Source organism: Antennarius striatus, chromosome 1, assembly GCF_040054535.1.
Source record: "Antennarius striatus isolate MH-2024 chromosome 1, ASM4005453v1, whole genome shotgun sequence".
Lineage (NCBI taxonomy): Eukaryota > Metazoa > Chordata > Actinopteri > Lophiiformes > Antennariidae > Antennarius > Antennarius striatus.
In genome coordinates this window covers 27,116,605-27,139,920 of record NC_090776.1, presented here as the reverse complement: position 1 = coordinate 27,139,920, position 23,316 = coordinate 27,116,605, and the positions used below count along the sequence as shown (strand labels likewise).

Below are 23,316 nucleotides of genomic sequence, written 5' to 3'. Positions count from 1 at the left end.
TGTGTGTGTGTGTGTTTGTGTGTGTGTGTGTGTGTGTGTGTGTATTTAGTTGTGGTGGTGCCATATACTCAAAACGGCCCTTATGTTGCCAAAAAATGTCATCTAGCCAGTGCTTACAAGTTTACCCTCCACATCATCACTGTCTTTGTCCTCCTTGCATGTTCTCCATTATATTGTCATTTTCCAAAAGCTTATTATACTATGTAACCATATTCCATCAGACCATTTTGTAGTGTTGCATGAGACTTTGGATGTTTGGGGGGTTTTCTTACCTGTATTTTTGTTCGTTAGTTTTTTTTTTCACAAAATACTTCAACTATGTTGCCAACAGCTTTAATTAGATTTGTAAAGATTTCAAGTAAGCATTCAACTCTGAAGTGTCTTTTCATTAAGTTTTCTTTTTAAGTGTTTTGCCAATATCATGGAAATATTGACACATCAATTAAAATTAAAGCAGTACATGCATGATTTTGTTTTTGAATTTATTTTTTTGACATTAGTTTAAGTAGAGGTGTACATTCTGTGACATGTCTAACTAATGTCAGTCTACATGCAGCAGTTTGCATCCATGTGCCATCTGATGGTCTTGAGAACAAGGATAGAGCTCCTCCCCACAAGGTGAAATGCTTAACACTATGCCATTGATGACTGTTGAGTTACAAATCATAAGTATTGATCATGGCAGCGATCATACTGATTGTAGGGCAGACAGTAAAATCATATCCACTTAGGCTTAAGTGCCCACATTAAAACAATTATGCACACAAAATAGGACAATTTAACTGTACGCATATTATACCATCTCATATATCTTTCTTCTTTTTTACTTAACATTTTTGTCCATGCACTTTTGACAATGAATCAAGGTTTTACTTGCTATTGATTGATTCAGGTGGACCAGTTATGATTGGTTGGGTGACCCTTCATGAGCACTACACCCTTTAGCCTTTGAAGTAAAACAGCTCCGGTCAATGACATAATGTGCATGAGGATTTTACTATTTATATGTGTGTCAATACTCATGTATTTACTAATGATGGTGTGACTGCAGACCGGTGACCTGCTAATGAAGCTGGCGCATTTGAGAGCACTGTAAGTCAACAGGTCAAGGGCAGATTTCTCCAAATGTGCTTCTGTGTGGGGAAGCTGTGGAACTGTCGTCAGGTTAACAGTTGAAATTATGGTAACACTGTCTGTTTTCAATTCTGGAAATGTCAGGCGAAAGAGGAATGACATCATTAATGGTTTGGTTATTGAATGCAATGGTATGATGATGTGCATGTGCTTTTCAGAAATGCATGTGTGGAATTCTGACTATTTCTGTACTTATTTTAATACACTACAAGCTACAATACAAAGAATATTATAGTTTGATGCCGTGCATATGAATTAACTTTCTTGTAAGTAAGTTTAACAGACAAATTTGGCATGAGACTTGGGCAAAGGTGCTGCCAAGTGCTTGCTTGGGACTTTATGAGTCATTTCCCAACTGTAAACTGGACATTTTCATGGAAATACCAGAATGATTTTCATCCATATTCATGCCAAAAATATTTCCAGTCCAGACAATTTCAAGACAGTGAATGGTATTTCTGTATTTCATGTGATCCAAAAAGAATCCTGGTTTAAATAAACCATGAGTAATATTTTCAAATAATGTTTTAACAAGGTCTAAAGACACTAAAGATTGTGCATGAGGATGCTATAAAATCATTCATTAAAATACCATGATTCCCACAGGCGACAGTCTGTGTGATTATAACATATTGATGATATATACAAGCAACCCTAGACCATTGATCCAATGTGGTTCTAATAATACTGTTGAATTTATCTTTACTTTTTAACTTGAGACACCGAAAATTTTAGTTTCAAATGTAACCGCATAAGAAGACGTTTAAAGTATTGCTGTGGAGCACACTATATGAAGTGCTATATTTTTAATGTGCTTACCATAGAAATGAAATGGCTTGTGGAGCAAAACACTCACTTACAAAGTTCATTTTAACACGTTCTCTATTTTCTTGATTCCTTCTTTTGTTTAATAACCACTTTCTGCTCTTCCTTTTTATCTCCCATGTGATGAAACATGCTCATGAAAAATGTATCGCTGTGATCTGCATATGCCGATTCCCCCCGATTGGATTGCCATCTCTTATATCGAGAAAAGGAATGAAAGCAATATCAGACAGCACTGAGTGAATCTCAATTTTCTCCTTTTGACAAATGCTTTTCATCTCCACTGTGCAAGCAGAGGAGGTCATCAGTGCCAGCATCATCCAACTACCTAAAACTGTTCATCCACTCCATCAAACAGAAAGAGGGCGAAAGCAAGGGAGGGCAATAAATATTTGAAGAACTTTAACTGGTAATATTTAGTGTAGATCGCATGAGACCCAAAGCATTGCTAGGTTTGTGGGGACTCCTAAATACACTTGCAAAGTCTTTATATATCTCCTAATTTTAACTGCAAATTCTGGGGTTACGATAGATGGACAAATTATATGCATGCCATATGAGGGGAAACTGTGGCATGTGCTATTTTAAAAGAACCACCATTGGTAAAAGAATATGCACACTAGAAAGAGACAGAAAGTGAGCTTTCTCTGAAAACTTATGTCATCAAACACTTTCATTATCTAACGTTAACACCCGAGAGATCAGCATTGCCTGAGAGATATGGGATTATAATTGCTTTTATTGGTTTATTGTGTGAGGGAAGGAGCTCTTTGATGTATTTAAGGGACCAACCTAATGAATCAGTGAATACAGAAACAGCCTATCCAGGGAGCTGATCTCAAAATGGGTGATGGTGGGGGTGGGGATGTGAGTCGATCTATGAATGTGTGTGTGTATGTGTGTGTGTGTGTGTGTGTGTGTGTGTGTGTGTGTGTGTGTGTGTGTGTTGCGGTGGGGGGGGTGCAACAATGCATTCTTTAGTTGTCAGCAATGGTGAACAAGCAAGAACTTAATCAAGCACAGTTGGCCAGAGAGCAAGGGATAGAGAGGCACGGGGTGTAATCAAGTGTAAACATCCCATACAATGTTGAAGGGAAAGATGCGTGACCCCAGAGTTATGGGAGCAGACTGGATGGAGGGGGTGGACTTATTTAGCAAATATGTAGAAGTGCTTTTGACCCCATACTGATCGCTTCACAAGCCCACTGACAAACCCCTCAGCCATTAATCATCATTTGTGATGCAGAGCAGGCCTTGTTTGAACAGAATAATGTCATGAGTGAACACTACGCCTTCATTTTTCAACATAGTTGTCCCTCCTACGTAGAGTGTGTGTTGCTATTTTTTTTAGATGTTATAGCAAGTTCTGTGTTTGTATGTCATGTTCTCTACTAGGTGGTGGTGCTTTGAGAGGTTGTTGTCTTGGTGTTGGTGGTGATGGAAGGCATGTGGATCTGCATACCTTGCAAGTTTTCCCATAGAAGTCATCAAACTGAAAATTGAGAACATACGTAGCGTGCATTTCAAGCTTAACCTCTCATTCTCATGCCCATGACATCAGGCAGGTTAACATCCAAAGGGAGCAACCACTGTAGAGGACAAAAGCCTCAATGTGGCACCTCAGTTGCTTTGGAGCTTACACAACATATCAGAAAAAAGGAAGAGTAGTATATACTACAACTGTTTGATGAGCAGTAGGGCAATAAATTCATTAATCATCATTAAATGCCTCATCAAACTCTTTGCCAACCTCTCCATGGGAGTTACACAAATTAGCCAGTGAAAAAACAGTAATTTTAGAGGAGCTAGGTAAGTGCTTTTTGATTGCTTTCTTGAACAATGCTTCCCCTGACAAGCTAATAAATCAGATCTTTCTATACTTAAAGTGCAGCTACTGTGAACACAATCTGAGTCTCAAACAAAAAAGAGAGGTTGTGTGGGACAACGGCTTTTACTACAGCCAAAGCTCTTTCAAAGATTTGTTTTGGATTCCTCCTCTTTATTCTGCAACAAAGAATCCCAGTTACAAAGCTTTTGATAGCTGAATGAACTGCTGTTATGTCTAGTGATGCAACCTGGGATTTGTTCACATTGGAGTAAAATAACCTCATGTTTGACTTAAAAAAGAAATATCTGTGCCAATTATGACCCCATGGTACAAATTTCAATTAGATTCTCATTCTCTTTTCTTTCTTCTAGTTAATGTGGTCTGAGCTGAAATATTTTGGCTCAGGTGCGATACACAGACAGACGCATAGCCGCAGTTTTCAAGATTCATTCTATGCAGAAAATCCTAGGTGGCAGGTGAAGCCTACCTACTACAGTGATCATATCCTTCCATCCAGATGGCCATTCCATGCAAGACCAACGAATCATCCATCAGACTGGAAATGGCTCCTTTATTGAAAATGAGGTCAACAGAAGATTTGGGCCTGGTTTGAGGCTGGCCGTGTTAGCCTCCTTCAGGTATTTGCAGCTCTCAGTTAGTATGTTAGAGTGGTTTGACGTGGGATGGGGGGGGCGTTGAGGGAGGTATTTAGGGGTGGTCTTTATCTGTTTAAAGCTCCTCTCTGTTCATATTACCTATTGGAGTTGGCTCTCAGCCACCCTCCGTAAGAGGAAGCAGCCAACACACTCCCACTGGTATGCAACTATCTGTCTGTCTGTCTGTCTGTCTATATCTATCTGTCTGTCTGTCTGCCTGTCTGCCTGCTTGCCTGGCTCGCTGTCTGTCTTGCTGACCGACTGACTGACTGACTGGCTTGCTGGCTCGCTAGCCAACTATCTCACTAGTTAATTATTTATCATGAGACAAGTGGATCTCTGTGATTGGACAGTCTTTCACCAACAGAAACGTTGCTAAATTGTTACTGAGACACCGTCACACAACGAGCACGTGGTTCCTTCCCACTCTGTGTGCAGTGAGGGCCAATTCAGAGGACAGAGTTTTGAATGAGTCCAGCAGTGGCAGCATCTACTCACCCCTTCTTATTAATGTTCTTTCCACACGCCGCTGAACTGAGCAGCATTTAAAATAACTTCAGGAAGGGGAGAGAGAGGCAGTGCCCTGTTTATCTCCATCTTGGGAACTGATCCAATTAAGTAAATGCCCCTACCATCAGACTATACTAAACTGGGAAGAAAACTCGAACACTTGGAGCAAACAAAAGGGCCAGCAGTGAGAGAAGGTCCATTTGTTGTGCAAGGTGGTTTGGAGAGGCTAAAGTGTCCCAAATGAATGGTGGAAAATGGTAATGTTACAGGCAGTGTGAGTTCTGGTGTCGGAGCAAGTGTGTGTGTGTGTGTGTGTGTGTGTGTGTGTGTGTGTGTGTGTGTGTGTGTGTGTGTGTGTGTGTGTGTGAGAGAGAGAGAGAGAGAGAGAGAGAGAGAGAGAGAGAGAGAGAGAGAGAGAGAGAGAGAGAGAGAGAGAGAGAGAGAGAGAGAGAGAGAGAGAGAGAGAGAGAGAGAGAGAGAGAGAGCTCAGACATTATAACAGTCATTAGGACAAATATCTGTGTGGTAATGTAGAGCAGATGTTGAGAAGAAAGGGATCATTTAAAAGGGGCAAATGTAAATAAACATTCAGACAGCTTTGGTGCCCCTCCTCCTTCCTGGACCCTGTAAAGTCACTGGCAGAAAACAGTTCATCAATCTTATTCACAGCCATTAATGCTGTACTATTTGAGAGCCTTATTGTACATATATTGATTCATTTTAAATTTTTTCTTATGGATCATCTACTGTGTTATTACTATTTACCAAACACAAGTGGGAGAGAACAATACCGACTGGCTGTTGTTTTAGCAATGTGTACTGTAGCATATTGTGTCATAAAACCTAGGCATTAATAGGCCCATCAGGATTGGGCATGCTGAACTTGCTCACCTTGTGACAGAAGTGAAGGCAGAGCCAGGTGAGGGTGCAGATGGGACCTGTGCAGAGTCACAGGAGGAAGAACTCACCATTCCCTCCACCTCCAGACGCACATACTTTACGCTGTGTGACTGTGCATACCTGAGGGGCTTTGGTGCAGGGCGCTATCTCCTGTGTGTGAATTCATTGTAATGTGTGCACACCTCACCTCTTCCAGGGCAGGGCAGAAAACCCCAGTGTGTATGCCACTGAGCCCTTACATGGCCACTGAACATAGACCCTTTGCAGTCACGGGGTCAGAAGCTCGCGCCACACTGCTGTCAGAGCAGATTGGTCAATGAGCAGGCCCTGTCAAGGAGTCAAGGTGCTTGCAGAGAAGGGGTGAGTGTGTGCACTCTGTGAAAACAAGACACTTGTTTACATAGCTGAAGCATTTTGAATTTAAATGATCACCTTTTCAATAACTCAGTTGTTTTATTTATTTATTTATTTTTAATATTTTGTGCAATGAACACATTTTCATGATTCAACCCTTCCTAAGTAGACTTATTATTACTTGCCACTGGAACTGAATCTCCCAGTTCACCTCAACCCTTGGCCTGCGAGGACTTCATAGTTCATCACTCTTCGTTAATGTTTGTCCCCCCTTTTCCCCTTCTTCATAGAAATGTTTTATTTATATAGGGGGTGGGGGCGGGGGGGGGGACATTTAAGCCATCTCACAGCTCAAAATTACACGTGTAATCTGTCCCAGAGGAACTCCGCGGAGAAATAGAAAAACAGTTCGTGCAGTGCAAAAAAACAGCGGTAAATCACTCTCTGCCACCTTATCTGGGTCGCTTTACAGTGTGTTCAAGAGCCTTTTATTACTCCACTTAACATGAATGTTAGAGGGGCCAGAGACTTCAGACTCCTGGTACCTTTTTAAGATCCCAACAGTGGGTGGTTTAACACATGTTTAATAACTCAATTTTTGATTCAAAGGAAAAATTTAATATATTTAGAGTCTGTTATGCCCAACCACAATACATAAAGTCAACTCTGGTCTCAAGCCTCATATCCAGTCTTACTAGAAGACTAAATCTGAAAAATCCAGTTCTCAATTGGTCTTCTCAATTCAGAAAAGATGGTGATTAAATAGCCGTGAGCAGCCACTGGGGTCCTAACTGAAGTTCACAAAAGTGGAAGAATTCTGAAATAAGCAAGATTTTTTTTCCCCTTTCTATCTCTTAGGAAGATTTTACAAAGGTTGAAAAAAAAACAACGGAGTAAAATAAATTATTTGTAATTGAGATATTTTGACAATTCTATAATTGAATATAAATCCATTCGATACAGAGAAACAGGTTTGTGCACTTCAAGATATTCTCTGAGAGGCTTCGAGGTGAAATGATATGTTTGAAGAATTAAGATCGTGAAAATCCAAACAAATAACAGCCGATTGTATTTCCCTCTCAGATATGAAGTATCTCGTTTTCTGGAGAGAGAGATAGAGAGAGAGAAAGGAGGCCTTTCTTTTATTCCAACACTTTTGACACGCATTTGGCGTCGCACTCATGTTTCGGATGATACCCCCTGCGAATAATCTGTGCAGGTCAAGTAGAGCAGGTGTCTGTTTACGCATTGGAGCTGAATTTGACCCCATCTCGAACACGCTGTATCTTGTAGCCGGAAGATTTATCAGTCGGCTGTTGATGGGATGTACCGATTGGCCCAATGCGTAGGCCTAATCCTTCAGTGATATTCTCCGTGTGTTTAATAGGATTTGGTTTCAGCCTTTGCTCTGACATACAGTAGCATTTGAGACGTGTAGCTGTCCAGTGGCAGCTGCCTGTTTGAACTACCTCTTCACAGGTCTGCCCCCGCGGCAAATCTTCTTCCCAACTTCAGATATGTCAAGTCTGTGGTTTCGCTTTGAGTGCTTTTTAAAAAAAAAAAAAAATATTATTGAAAAAGAGCACAAAAAAACCCAAAAACAATGACGGATAAACTAATTTCTTGTATTTTATCAGAATGTTTATTAATATAATAAAGCGATTCCATTTTTAAAATTTTAAATGATCTCATCCATGTTTCCCGATCGGATGACACCCGTGACGTAATGTTTGTGTTTATCGCATGAAATCAGAGGAAAAAGCGGGACTTGGGGTCTAATAAAAACATTAATATAACACGGGTTTTTTCTTTTCTTCTTCTTCTTTTTTTTTTTTTTTGCTTACTCTTCATAGCATAGTGGACAGCACATGTATAATTGCGTGACTTTACCTTTTATAAACCTGCAAACTATGTTTCACAGATAATTATAATAATAATAAAGGGATCACACAGGGCCACTGACGCTAGTCTAAACTTTTCGTTTCATTAGAGCTTGCCGTTCCCAAAAGTGTCGAAAACAAACAAGAAACCACGGTTTACCCTTGTTATTCATTAGTTTTATATTAGCACTATTTTCAGTCGCCAATAAACTTCTCCCCCGTGACACCACACACTTCGAAGCACACTTAAATGCAGTGTCTGCATTTGCATACAGGAACCTGTAAGAGTAACACGCAGAATATATTTACTGTTTTTCACAGACATTGCACTAAACATTGCACTAAATCTTTTTACTCGATCGATAAGCAATTTATGCATTATTTCAATTTCAACCAAATGAATGCTCAGTTGGCCTTCATTTAAATCAACCGTCACGGGCCCTCTACATATATTATTGTCAGATTTGTAAAATCAATCAATCAATCAATATCAATTGATAAGATGACATTAAGCATTTTTTTTCCCACATACCACACACCTGTTTCTGAACTCAGAACAATAACCGAGTAAAGACTGTATCCTCTTTTGTCTTCTGTTTTTTTCTCTTACTGAATTATTTTCCCCATTTTCACACGTGGGAACGGTTTCACTCTCCACTTGGCATTCTCATATTGTAGCAACCCCAACAATGAACCGGCACGCCATTCAAGTAGACGGGAAACCAGGGACAAAGTTGTATAAAGTTGCAGAGAGCATCCTCCCCTGCAGGCTACCGTACCTCTGAAGGGCTACAGATTCCTCCGCTCTGTTTCCTGGAATAATCTAGATTTAATTGACTGACATTTATTGCATTCTGAAATAAAACAAGTACACCAAACAATATCTCTCTCTTTCTCTCCCTTTCCCTCTCTCCCTCTCTATGAAGGCGTGTTAGTTCGTGTTTGGTAACATCAAAGGTGTCGCGGGTTCTCAATACTTATATTACACAATAAATCACAGTAGTAGTAGTAAAAAAAATAAATAATAATAATAATAATAATAATAATAATAATAATAATAATATACTAATAAGTACACGAACACATATAACATATGTTTCCTTCGTCAAGTTGGATTTAGGAAGAGAAAAGTTAACGCTACTGAAACAAGCTTTGTAGATTGGAAAAAAAAAATTAAATATCTGAAGCAATATGAAAGTCAGACACAGTGATCACGTCTGCTACCTGTTCTTGATCACGATGATCATCCTCTCAACATTTACCTGTTTGAAGAATCAAAGTCAGTTGGAATAAAATGAGCCTATCAGGGTTATACCACACACACGCACACACGCACACACGAAGACACACACGCGCACACACACACACGCACACAGAAACACACACACACACACACACAGACACACACACACACACACCTCACAATGTTTCGTCTCCATAAGATGATTCACACTATTTAAAAAAAAAAAAAAACAAACACAAAAAAAACCGTGTATACAGTATTTTGCCTTTTACTCCTTCAATTGTGAGAAAACAGATAATTCTAATAAAACTATATTGCTTTCCTTTGGATATATTGCATCGAACAGTTCAATACCTCCGGGATCAGCAAAGAAAAAAAAAAAAAAACCACACACACACACACACCAACAAATAATTATGCTACTTAGTCGGTTGATGTGCCGCAATCATTGCTCCAACACACTCCGTCAGATTAAAATAGAGGGCCCGAATAGCTAAAGCTAAGGGAATTATATAAACCTCAGGGGAGATTTCAAATTGGACAAGGGGGAAACCGTAATGATTAATAGAAGCCATAAACAGCAGTATGATGTCACACTTCATTGGAGGTCAACAATAATAATAATAATAATAATAATAATAATAATAATACGTACAAATAGGCATTTTAGGCTTTGTGGCCTTCTGTCGTTTCAACGAAAAATAATAAATAATAGTAATAACAATAAATAAGAATAAGAGTAATCGTTTGTTCTTTAAAATAATCCAGTCTTGAATGAATGGAAGAATAAACCGGGTTTTTTTTTTCCTTGTGGGTGAAATCTGATATTTCTTATATGATTGGTTAAGTTTGTATCCTAAATCGTGCTTTTATTTTTCTACTTGTCAAAGCTGATATAATGCTCATATTAACTGTGATCATTGTGCGTGCCCCATTGGCTCCGCTTCTTTTTAACTAGGCCATTTGATCAGAGATGGGTTTCCTTGACGGCTTAACAAAGAAATCCCCACTCAAATTAGGAGCAAGTGTGACACCTACCTGCAGAAGTTGGAAGAGTTAGGGGATAGTGTCTGGCTAATGGCTACAGTGTAGTAGTATCTGCCTGTCCACATGACATCATTCTCCCCCGTCTCCAAACACCAGTGTTTCACATCTAACGCACCATTAAAGAAACTCTCCATTAATGATATGTAATAGGGCAGTATGTTCTGAATGCATGGCCGCGTCCCTTTTAACAACTTTTCCACGCCTTGGAAAATAGTAATGAGGTCCAAATTTAGCATAAAATCGAGCTCATTACCGGAGTTCACAACCTGATTGCTCTGTATAAAACGCGATAGGTAATCGGGTTAAATGACTGCGCTTCGGTGTTGTTATATCAGTATCCTCTTTTAGAAATGTGCTTAAGTCAAAAGGAAAGAAGAGGGCCGGATTGTTCCAATTTACTTAAAATATCTCTTCAAGTTTGAAACATTTTCCATGAACCAAAAAAATTGAAAATGTTCACCAACCAAACCGAAACTGTACCGTTTTATTGGTTAGTCCAACATCTTCCGCTGAATCCAGGTGTTTTCTTTCAGATCTGCCAGAACTCTCACTATTCCATAATATTATGAGATAATGATTACTATTGAAATTAAGGTCACGGTGCAAAATAATATGTCTTGAAAATTAATCAGCCTCGAAGCAATTTAGACACAAAAATAATCGCTGCACAAGTATAGGTTATATATATATTTCCATAATTTACTTCAAAGATAGCGTGTTGTCCATTTTTAATACAAAAATGCTACATTAAATATACATGTTAGTCTTTAATACAAATAGACTCAGGCGGCTGCAGCGATTAAGACCATTCTTGTTACACTTTTGGGATTAACCATTCAGAAACTAAAAGAATTGAGGACAAGCATTTACTCAGAAAATAACTGTTCTCTGAATTTGCTTCATCATTGTTCTTTTTTTTTTTCTTTTTTTTTTTTTTAATGCAACCACAAATAATAAATAAAAGTCCGAGTGAGTGGAAAATATTCAGTTATTAAATGTTTGACATACCTTTCTTTAGTTCATAAGGGGAGTCTTTACAAAGATCTACCTGCGTTTGGCTTCTGACTTTCTGGCTCTCCCTTACCAAAGCCTCTGCTCTATTTAGCACAGTCTGGTTTAATCCATTGAAATGCGCCGTGGAGCCCGAGCCGTGGTTACTGTGAAGATGTCCAAAACTGCCACCATAGTTCGTGTAACCGGGGTAGAAAGGGGAGGTGTAGTACAAAGGTCTGGATAGGACCGTGCTGTTGGGAAGCGGACACTGGGGGGAGGACCGTGATGGAGACGGGTTGGTGCTCATTGCTGCGCTCTGACCCAAACCGGTACAAGTTTGTAGAGTCTCGCTGCTGCCTTTACACCTGTCTGAAGAAGTGGCGATCTCCGCAAGAGACCAGAGCTTGGGTTTAGGGGCCGAAGGGGGCGAGTGGATAACTGAGGTCACGTTGCTGGACACTGTTCCCGGTGCATGGCTCAAATCTGACGGCTTGTCTTGTTGCGCAGCGGTCTGGTTCCCCCGAGGCACAGCCGAGGGAGACGAAGTAGTGGCTTTCGCGGAATCCGATAGCAACTCTGTAGTCCGCTCTTCGGGGTCTTTTAACTCCGAGTCGCTCAGAAGGGGATCAGTGTCTTTTCCGTGATTCTCCTCTTTAAATCTGTCACAGCCTATGTCCCCTGGGTTCAGCAGTTTGTGATCTGAAGCGCAAACAAAGAACTCAATTAGTGCTAAATAAGCAAAATATTCAAGGCGTTAATGAAACGTACACGTCGTACCTGACTGTGAGGAAAGCGAGCGCCGATTCAAATGAAATCGGATACATAAACATAATTAGGCTGCTTTAAGACGCTTCCCTTAAAAGACTTATTATTTGTGTGCCATAAATTGCCCTCATAAAGATGTGTGTCAGTAGGAAGGTGAATGAACTCTTCACAATTATAAAAGGAAATAAGAACAATGTGGGGCAAATTATAGGCCAAGCTTAAACTTATGGCCTGTCATATATTCTTTTTTTTTAATGTACATTTCATATCGATCTCAACAAAAATATTGCACCGTAACATTATAGTTATAATAATTAAGATTCACCTTTCTGAAGTGTGATATAATTGTCACTTTATTTATGTTTCTTTCTCATGTATTTATTTATAAGCTTGTCAAGTGTCAGGAACCAAACATAAGCTATATCCTTATTATGCATTTAAAGATAAATTGACTGCTAAACACTTCACGTCACTGGCAATTTCAGTCCATGGGAAGTCAAACGAAGGGTGTTCAGCGTGATTATTATTTAAAGCAATTGTCCCATGATAAATAATAAACCACCATTAACCAGCAATCAATTTTGAACTCTGAATGGGAATGACTGCGATGAAAAATTTATGATTTTTTTTTCTTTTTTCCTGCACCACTGACCTGCTTCTGTGTCTGTGGAGTCTCCCTTGTCTGTGGGTTTGTTTGGCTCTTCATCGTCGTTTTTCTCCAAATCAATATTCTCGTCCTCCTCCTCGTCCTCGCTCCGGTTCCGTGGGGTCCAGGTCATCTTGTTCTCCTTCTTTAGCCTCCTCCTGGCGTTGGCGAACCAAGTGGACACTTGGGTGAGTGTCATTTTGGTGATAATGGCCAGCATAATCTTCTCGCCTTTGGTAGGGTAGGGATTTTTGCGGTGCTCGTTGAGCCAGGCTTTGAGGGTGGCAGTGGCGTCCCTTGTTGCGTTTTTGCGGTATGCTGGGTCACCGTAGGGGTAGCTGCCCAAAGGTGCTGCGTAAGGGTGGTAACCCAGTGAGCCGGCCATTCCCGTGGCGTGATCATAGGGAGAACTCTGGGATTAAAATGTAAATGGACAATTTGTAATAATTCTGTCACAGTCCATTTCTAAATTCTATGAACATAAATGGACTTAACGTCACTCAAATTTAGCGCACACACGGTCATGCACGCGCAGACAGGCGCGCGCATTTTGCTGAATTCATCTTTAATCCCGTATTCAACTTTGAACTTCTTGTTAATTGTTGGGAATTTAAAATGTAACGTCTGGTTCTCTACTTTTTAATTATTCAATCGATGTCGCCGTGTATTTGCTAATTCGGTCTTAATTTGAATATTATAATTGATAGTTATGATAACGGGTTTATAATAGGGATGATAGGCCTTACGTTTCTTTTATTATACTTCTGCGAGCCATCTGGGTATAATTGGGCCTATATGACATGAGATCACTCACTAAAAATACATCAAAAGTAACTGAATTCGCTTACTGCTTAGTTAAACGTAAAGTGTTTAAGTTTTATATTGATATAATTTATAAAATGGGTAGAAACCGTGACCTAAATTGCCTCATGACTCTGCAGCTTGCAGATGAGCGTTATGAGTTTAGACAAGGAATTGCCTATCTTTTTTTCATTAAATAAAACAAAAAAACAAACTACATTGTACTTTAAAACCATTAGTCAGCATGTAGCACATGTATTTATTTATTTTTTACTCAACTTTTTTTTTCCTTGGGACTGACTTTCTTTAATGCCATGTCCATGTACTCCTCAGACGCACATTAACCCCGATTGCTTTGCTGCGAAAGCGAAACATACACTTTTATCTTATGTAAAATAGTGCCACAGATTTTACTCCTCGTTAGTTTCAATAATCACCTTCACTTTACTCACCACGTACGAGGTGAATGTGGCAGCTGCCGCCGCGTCTGCACTGTATGGTAAATGGGAGTTGTAGCTTGGCGAGGCGCTGGTGAACGCGGTAGATCCTGCATAGGGCGCAAAAGCAGATCCTGAAGAGGATCTCCCAAGTTCCTCCGTTCTGGGTCCCGAAATGACGCTGGCGCTATACGCAGGGCAAGAATACAGGGCTAGTGAAGCGGATGGCTGATACAAGTAGCCCTGAGGATACGCCATGCTGGAGCCCAGAGAGTATAAGCCACTTAACTTGCGCACTTTCCCCTCTTTATTTTCTCATGCGCTGCTGCCGGAGCGCATAGAGCCGTGAGTCTGCAGACCCAGTGTCTGACCCCCTTTAAACTGACAATAGTAAAAGAAAAAGGAAAAGTGGTTAAATTAAAAACGGGTTAAATATTGGGTGGATTATTTCGGTCTTTGCCAGCCAGTCACTGCCCGTCGGATGCTTTGTTTTTCTGGTGCTCCCTTATCTGAGTTGTACCACAGCTCTCATGCCCGCGCAGAAGTTTTTTTTTTACCCGTCGGACGGGGGCTTTGCTCGGGAAAATGTCCTGCCAAGATGCTAAGTTGAAAAATTGAGGATCCCGACGCCTACTACGCTCCTCCTCTTGGGGTGTAGTCACCGACGGAAAACGCGATCTTATGCTGGGCAACCAGCGCTCTACCCGAATCCATGCTCTCTCTCTCTCTCTCTCTCTCTCTCTCTCTCTCTCTCTCTCTCTCTCTCTCTCTCTCTCTCTCTCTCTCTCTCTCTCTCTCTCTCTCTCTCTCTCTCTCTCTCTCTCTCTCTCTCTCTCTCTCTCTCTCTCTCTCTCTCTCTCTCTCTCTCTCTCTCTCTCTCTCTCTCTCTCTTTCTCTCTCTCTCCTTCACCTACTTCCATCTCTCGCGTTAACTAACAATCATTCTCATTCTCTATTTTGCTATTTTCGCTCTTTAACAAGACGCGTGGCAGTAAATCTCAAGTGCGCCTGGCGGCCCCCTTTGGATGGCGACGTCGTGCGAGTTTGTCAACTCTTTTTTATTATTATTTTTTCTAAATAATAATCCGTCATTTTCACACTTGATCAATAACAAATCGGTTGTTACATGCCAGGATGTGGGCTTGCAAGATACCTACAGGAATTAAACAAGCGCGCCCCACTGCTGTGCTCTCTTTTGTTATTCGTTCTCTATGGTAAAAAAAAAAAAAAAGTCATTTTAAGTGTGTGTTAAATCAGCAGAGTGATGTTCTCCGTGCAATCCCCGTGTAATGTCCGTGCGTCGTGCGTTCAATGTCGCAATGGGAGTTTCAAATGGATTACTGTTGTTATGTATGTCGACTTTCTAACGTCAGACGAATGTTGTCTCGGTAAGCCATGTGACAACTGAGAAGTTTGTTTGGATACATACACCTACACAGACTTTTTTTTTTTTTGACATTTAACTCGTCATTGTTGAACTGTACTTCGTCTCTGCCTTATTTGTGCTTGAACGATCTGCTGCAACGAGCGCTACATAGTTTTTTGCAATAGGTCCTAGATTCAACCGATCAGATACACACTCCCATAAATTCATAAATCCCGAAACCAGGGGCAGATTACTACCAACTACACCAAATCCGTCTGGACGAGTGGATGTAATCTCATTTGATCATAGCAGATATACGTGTAAGTGCTGAAATACTGATATCTCGAATGTATTTTAAAATGCCTCTGCTATAGCCAATTCTTTATTGTATATGCAAATAACTTTTTTTTTTTTAAGTCCAGATGTATGTATATTTGTTCGTTTGTGAAGTTGGACGTTGGACCCATCAGCTATACAGATGACTGGGGGGGGGGTCTATCTTTTTCTTTATTTTTCCACGACATATATACTGATTTCAAACATTTAAGACCTTCCCATTCTGTTGATTGACTTTCCAGTTCAAGTCTCCGATAAGCCGAAAGGGATCGCTGTAGGCGCTGCTAAAGAGTGTGTGCATACACTGTCACGTGTTGAAACCTCTCCAAGGCAAAGGATGACGACGGTGGTACAGGGGCCGACGCAGATTTAAGAAGAGAGGAAGAGGAGGTAAAGAAACAAGGATGGAGGGACAACAACCCCTTCTGTAGAGCCTAATCAAATGACAGGGAATCATTAATACCAAGTCACGCAGCCCTTTGTACGTCACAGACAACTGATTGGTGGAATTTAAGAATTTAAGAGCAAGAAATAAAATATTTTTTTAAAAAGTAGAAGGATTAGAGAGATGAAATAAATAAATGAATGAATAAATAAATAACCTCTGGGAAAATTATTTTAAAGCTGAGTTCAAAAGAGTAGGGGATGAATTCCGCATATATATATATATATATATATATATATATATATATATATATATATATATATAGTCCTTCATTTACCTATTATTTATATATTTAAGAAAGCTCACATTTCAAAAAAGTATTTTCTTAATTTAATTTACTTTCTTTTTCTTTTTTTTAATAGGCTTTACGACAAAGTTTCTAGAATAGAGCACATTTGTCACACATCCTCAAGTCAGAATCACCCTCTGAAGTAGGAGGACCAATAATGAGATCATGAAGCCTATAATAGCTGAGGGTTATGGCCACTGCTCCCAGCTCACAGTCCTGCGCTGATAACGGAGGAGGTGTAGGTGAGTATAGTTCTGTTCATTTGCGCTATTTACGTTCAGATGTGGAAAAGTTGATTATTCTCGCGCAAAATGTGGACCCGAATATAAGTGCGCTTCTGTTGTTTTGACAGCTAACTTTGTCGTTTCCTCCTTGTTCGTCTTCTTTTTTCTTTTTTTTTTTCCACGGAAGAACGAGCTCGGCTTTGACGCATTAAAACGTGGCACAGCAGAAGTGAATGAAAGATGATGCATATACCACTTAAAATGCCTGGGGGAGCAAGTGTAACGTAAATTGGATACAGGGTATTATTACACAGCATTACGCGTGGTGGCGGACTAATTGTGTTGATGGGTGAGTTAAACAGTTAATGTCGAGTGGCGGACAGCTTTCTGGAGCGCGCAAGGTCATCTGTGCTGCTCCCAAGCCTTTAGTTGTATAGAAAAAAATGCTTGAAGTATTCATGGGATTTTTAGCCATTCTAAATCTGTGTCCTAAACCGATTAGTTGACACCAATTTTTCTTTGATGTATTAGCTGAGGGCTTTTGCCACTTGGAAGCCAATTGAAATTCAAAACAGTTGCTCCAAATGCTTTGGGGAGATCTGCTGCAAATAATGGATGTAATTTCTTTTTGACCTTACAGGTTTTTTTTTTTTCCTTTTTAGAAGAGGGGCTTATTAAATGATTAAACATTTGTGCACTCTGCTGGTTGAACCTGGCATCATATATCCTATATATGTTAATTTAAATTGTTTTGTTTATACATTTATATACATAGCTTTGGTTGTTGTGTATTTTCTGTGTTACTAGTTAATGTTATCAAGTTGTTGTTTTTTTCTCTCCCAAATGCATTAAAAAGGATGATTGTAGATTGGATTGCCTTTGTTTTGCATCTGTTCAGATCATATATGAAGGAAGTCTTCTCATATCACCAAGCAGCCAGTGAAATGTACAGAACTCATCACACTAAATACATCCATATATATATATATATATATATATATATATATATATATATATATATATATATATATATATATATATATATATATATATATATATATATATATATATATATATTTAATGCAGATTTTTTTTCATAATTTTTGACTACTACAAATAAATAAATTAGTTCTGTCCTTTGTTTTATTGTGTTTTTATTTCTGTCTTACAATTGTGATTGTTATCAAGAAATATCGCAAACAATGTTCACACAAGCTGATACACAACTCAGATTTGATGATTTTATTTGGCTTTGAAAGTCACACAAATTACATAAAGCACAATGAGCCAATATGGCTTTTAGGAGGGGGAATCTATTTTCTGATTTATTTTCTGTTCTCATCATCTCTTTTTCTTTTATTGACCTGAATGAAGATGTATGGAGTATGTATGGATGTGTTTGGTTCACTCTTCACAGGGGCTCTCTGCACCCCACTGATGCCTACACTCCCCCCCCATTCCTACCCTTCCGATGATCCCCGCAAGGCTGAGTGGCAGGGCTCTGGATAGGCTAAGTGATGAAATGATGACCCTATTATGAGAAGCGATTCCAAAATGAGAGGTATCAAAAAAAAAAAAAGATTGCGCCCTGCTCCCTCTGCCACCCCCCCACCCCCCTGCATCACACTGCCAGCGGAGCAGATGAAGATTGATTAGCTCGAGATGGATTACAGGAAGTACTCATTGATTTTTCAGTGTTTTAAAAAAAATATGTATTTACAGATGTATCCATAGGGCACATATCACACTCACCCCATGCCACCTTGTCTAAGTCAGGCATAATGTAAAGGGGATAATTTCACTAGTCGATGACAGAGCAAATTACCTGTAATATTATTTCAGAAATGTGTCAATAGGCTCAGTGACTAAACAAATATTGATTGCACATAATGAGGCCTTAGTGTGACTAAGAGCTCTTCGAGGAGCTATTGTCACAATCCATACAGTGATGTCAGGCCTCAGTTCTTCGTATATGGACAAGACAGAGATGTTGCTACAGCTGGGATAAAACAAACGCTATCAGTGAACATCACAAGGTAAATCCACTTACTTGACGCTGTCCTTTTCCTTTCACTAATGTGTACATAAATTATATGGCATCATCTGGAAGTCTGTGTTCTAACTAGATCTAAATCAAAATAGCATGGCTATGTTGAAGGTGCTATAGGTTCTATATGGTAATCATTTCAATCTTGTGCTACATAAAGGAGGTTCTCCAGGAATGCCTGCATCAAGGTGAACTGATACAACGTACAAATCAAATGACTACTAGAATACAAAAACCACAGTGTGGGAGCTGTGCCCTAGATATTTTGCACTGACTTAATCCAATTGAAATAGTATAAGTGAGTTGCATGGACTCCCAGGTCTGTTGCTCGTTTATGTATGTGATGCATAATAGAAGTTGACGAGGTTGGTGATAGATCACAGCCCAGGTAATGTAAACACATTAATCCCTCAGGGTTCACGTGCATGTTCTTTCTTTTTCTCTATCAGCTTCTCTCTCTTTCTCTTTGTCTTTGACCTCCCCTCTCTTTCTCTCTCCATGTTCATCATCTTCCTCTAAATGCGTTAGTGGAGCACAAACTAGAAGCAGCCTTAATCTGTCAACATGCCCTTTAATTGGAGGGAGAAAAACAACACATGCTTCTGGTTGTGCAATTTCTAAGTGCACATGCCAAAGAAACACACAGTTCACAGAAGAAGTGATCCCGGGAGAGTGGGGCATAATTAAAAGTATCTTTTAATAGGCTTGTAATGCTGAGCCTGACTCTTGTTGCCTTAAGTAGAGGGCAAACTCTGTGGCTGGAGATGGACATGTGTGGGGCTTCTGCTGAGGGGGCTTGTAAACGATACGTTGCCCGGCTGTCATCAGACATGCAGTCTCTGCTTCAGTCACCATAGTCGGGACAACACACACATGCCGCCTCTCGATGTGGATACCTTGACGTAGGGTGGATACCTGCATTCTGCCGCGAGGTGCGGACACTTCTGCAAGCTTTATTCTTCTTCCTACTCACAGCAGCGTGACATAGAACTAAAGAGGTTGATTTGGGCTCTGCTACATGGTAATCAAATGAGACTGCTTAGGGGAGAGTAGAAGGAGGAGGTGGAGTATTATGTTCTTTCTTGCATTCCACTGCAGCATTGTTGCTTTTTTTTGTTTTTGTCAGGGCACACTTTGATGCTGTATTCCCTTACCTTTGTAGTCCTGGCAGCCATGTTTCATAAACACAGAATTGGAAACATCCTCAGCATTAGAAATTTAGATTACTGCTTTCCTCCTGCCACTTTGCATTCTGCACGTGCCCAGTCACATTCTCCATCTCCCAGCGCTCAAGCATTAAGTTTCCTCTCCCATGCCTCTGATACAGTTAGCCATTGTAGAATCAGCCCCTTTTATGTGGTGTGTCATGTATAATCTGTGACAACAACAATGCCAACATGACTCTATGTTCCCTTCTCCCTCTTGGTGCTGAAATATTTTGCTGCCGCTGTTTTGTTTAAGGACAATTGCAAGTACAATGCTTGCTTGCCTAAAATTGAGATGGTGCCAGGTGGTTCATTTAGAATTTGTGATGGTGAGTGCAATATTAATATCAAACTAAGCAATCTATAGTATACTCCTCGCTTTGAATTATTAATCAGGAAATAGGCAGCGCTCGGTTGCCTTTGTATTTAACTGTAAATCTCAATGGAACACAGTGTAATGTTATTTTAAATCTATGTAACTCATTAAAAGCCCAAAGTGTTCAGCTCTGCTTCTTAAAACTATTGTCTTACTGCAGTCTTTCCAATGTACTGTATTCTCAGTAGACTAATTTCACATGTAACTGAATATTTAAATGTCAAACATTGATGAGAATCATGCCAGAATAATGAAATTACCTCTCCATAAGGGTATTTATTAGACATGGTGCAGCTTACAATTGTGCCACCAGGAACCTTCCTTTCTGTACTGTATCGAGCCACAGGTCCTCCTCCTACTCCTACTCCTCCCCCTCCTTCTCCTCCACCTCCTCCTCCACCTCCTCTACCTCCTCCTCCTCACCTTTTTTCTTAGCGCAAGTATCAGTTTTGTCCAACATCTGACACACCGCCCTGGGTGATTGAGCCAGACGTGGAAAGCCAAAGCAGAGATGGTCTCCTTAATGCCTGACACCTGGTGCCGATTTTGAAGGGATTGCACTACAGGTACCGTTTTACCTCTTCTCCAATCCCAGAAACTCCCGGAGGTATTTCCTCTACTGCCTGTGGTTGTGTTTGTCTCTCCTCCACCTTGCCACCCAACTCTCTGCCTCTGTGGTGGAATCAGAGTGATAAGGCACTGAAATCTGACGACGCCTATCAGGCAATTGACACACACAGTTTTGAATTGATTTTTTTTGTTTGTTTTTTTTGTTTTGTTTTTTGTCCTGAGGTGATATCAATAGGATTAATATCTATTGCAAATGCGCCTGTGATGATTTTCTAGCTCAAGAAAAGCTTGATAATCAGACCGAAATACAAAAACGATTTTGTGTTTTTCTGTTTCTATCAGAAAAGGTAACTCAACTGAATCAATAATTATGTGAATATTCAACCTTCAAAGTCTTTATTTTGCAGAATGCTATTAAAATCAAAACAATTTCAAAGCTAATATATCTTGAATCTCTAAGCCTCACGTTCCTCCACCCTGTAATCCATCCTTACTTGTTGTTGACATCACCTCCTGCCTCCATCACACTCTCTCACAGGATGTGCTTAATACTGGACATGTTGTGCAGGATTGTTACTACTTACCTTACAGTTTGCCATCACATCTGCAGGCTGTGATGGGACAGCATTGCTAGCCAACAACAACGCAGTGAGGACACCAAAGACTGGCAACCAGGGCCGCACTGCTTGAGCATGTTTACTGCAATGCAGTGTTTCCCGACCTGTGTGGAGAGGATTTTGGCACGCCTAATCCAAGCTTATATTCAGGAAGTGCTAAAATCTTTGGAAGGATGTCTGTGTTAAAAAAAAAAAAAGTGTCGTGTTTTACTATACCTTACTTAAATTGAATAAACTGCATGTCTACTTGAGTTAATTTATATCTGATGGGCATCATACTTAAGCTTTTTAGGCAGACTGCTTATGTTGACACATGGAACTCTTTTCCTCATGCAAATTAAATCTAAACATTAGGTGAAGGGAAGGCAAGCCTGGACCATAAAGGCTGTGCGCTCCAAACACTTTGAATGGACAACTATCACTAATCACTCCCAGAGCAGTGCGGCGTGTAATTACTCTGCCAAACGTTTGCCTTTCACAGCTTAGCACCGGGAGCCCTGACCCTGCGCTTCCTCATCTTTCGTCACCACCATGCATGTGGAAGGGGAGGAGCCCCCTCCCCTCCTCGCGTTCCTCTTGACCAAGGGGGTAGGCAAGCTGAGCCTTCTCTCAATATTTGGGGAAAGAGTGTAGGAGGAAAGAGAGAGGGAGAAAGGCAGGGAGGGAGATGACTGAGGTTTGTGCTTCCGGCTTTGTGGGAGCCCATTTAAACAGGCTTTGAAACCCTAGCCATCCAGAGATCAGAAATAGCCTTATTGACTGCTCAGGCCCAGAAGTGAGTGAGCACACAGGGTTCTGAGAGTTCACCCTTTGTCACTTCTCAGGACAGAGGGGGGTACTGCATCCCAGGGCCATCTAAAAAAGGCCTTGGGCATTAATTTTACATCAATAGGACAAAAAAGTAGACTAGAAATCACCACCACCATCTATCTATTTATCTATCTATCTATACACACACACACATATACTGAATATAGTTGTGGTGATTTCTAGTCTCAGAGGGTCTGTGATTTTTTTTTTTTTTTAGGGTGCAGGATGTCTAATTCTCCCCATTTTCCTCTCCCTCTGCCTTATTTACTCATATTAGCGATGCGGCTGTCAGTCGTCAGTATGATCTGTCCTCTGTCTGGGTGACTGCTGATAAGATGACACAATGCAAATATGAAGTGCGAGGAAGCTGCCTTGGCAAGCAGGTAGGGTGTGCAGGGACTGGGATCCCATAATGACTATTAGCTGGATTTCACAGCCTGCTTCTGATCTCTCGCTCTGACAGGGGCCTTTATGAGTGGATGGGTGTGCCACTACCCCTCCAAATAGCTCGCACACAAATGCACCCATAGGCACAGACACAATGGATGGTAGTATATATGAGCCAATATGATATGGTTGGTGAAGTTTGATACTATATGTCTCATAAAAAAAACCCCACATACTTAATTTTTCAGTCAAAACATGTCATCATTTTATTTTTATTTTAACATGATTCTGTCTTTCTTTTTTTTTTACAAGTTACGAATAAATCAAAAAGATACTGTTGTATTTTTAGCTGGCACAATGGAAAAACAGAACTTTAAAGCCAGGAATAAAATTTCAGAAAATTATGTATGCGTAATGCATCCTTATCTTAATTTCAGTATGACTCATCTTCATCATATTGTCACTCACTTCACCACTGTCACACAAGTTAATTTAGACTTGCACTTGCTTAAAGAGCTCTCTTGGTTACTGCACAATCTTGTAAAGGCTTTTCAGAGAGCCCCGTTTTATCACTGATGTAGTAATTTCACTTCATCAGTCAGTTGTGACTAAAAATACATCAGGG

At 40.2% G+C, this 23,316-nt stretch overlaps 1 protein-coding gene and 1 long non-coding RNA gene across 3 annotated transcripts in view; one reads left to right on the top strand and one right to left on the bottom strand.

The window, feature by feature from the left end:
- irx5a (iroquois homeobox 5a) overlaps positions 1 to 14,629 on the bottom strand; it is a 30,076-nt gene extending 15,447 nt beyond the window's left edge. For both annotated transcript variants that reach the window (XR_011033943.1, XM_068304123.1), the window contains exons 1-3: positions 14,035 to 14,629; positions 12,788 to 13,193; positions 11,386 to 12,069 (exon numbers count right to left, since the gene is read on the bottom strand). Coding sequence is in view for 1 of the 2 variants with exons in the window: in XM_068304123.1 (XP_068160224.1) it covers positions 11,386 to 12,069; positions 12,788 to 13,193; positions 14,035 to 14,277 (1,333 nt within the window). In the remaining variant the exon portion in view is untranslated. The remainder of the gene's footprint in view (positions 1 to 11,385; positions 12,070 to 12,787; positions 13,194 to 14,034) is intronic.
- Positions 14,630 to 14,989: 360 nt separating this feature from the next.
- LOC137587649 (uncharacterized) lies at positions 14,990 to 17,550 on the top strand. The gene is made up of 3 exons (XR_011033957.1): positions 14,990 to 15,705; positions 15,964 to 16,111; positions 16,529 to 17,550. It is a non-coding gene; the product is annotated as an uncharacterized lncRNA (long non-coding RNA).
- Positions 17,551 to 23,316: the final 5,766 nt, after the last annotated feature.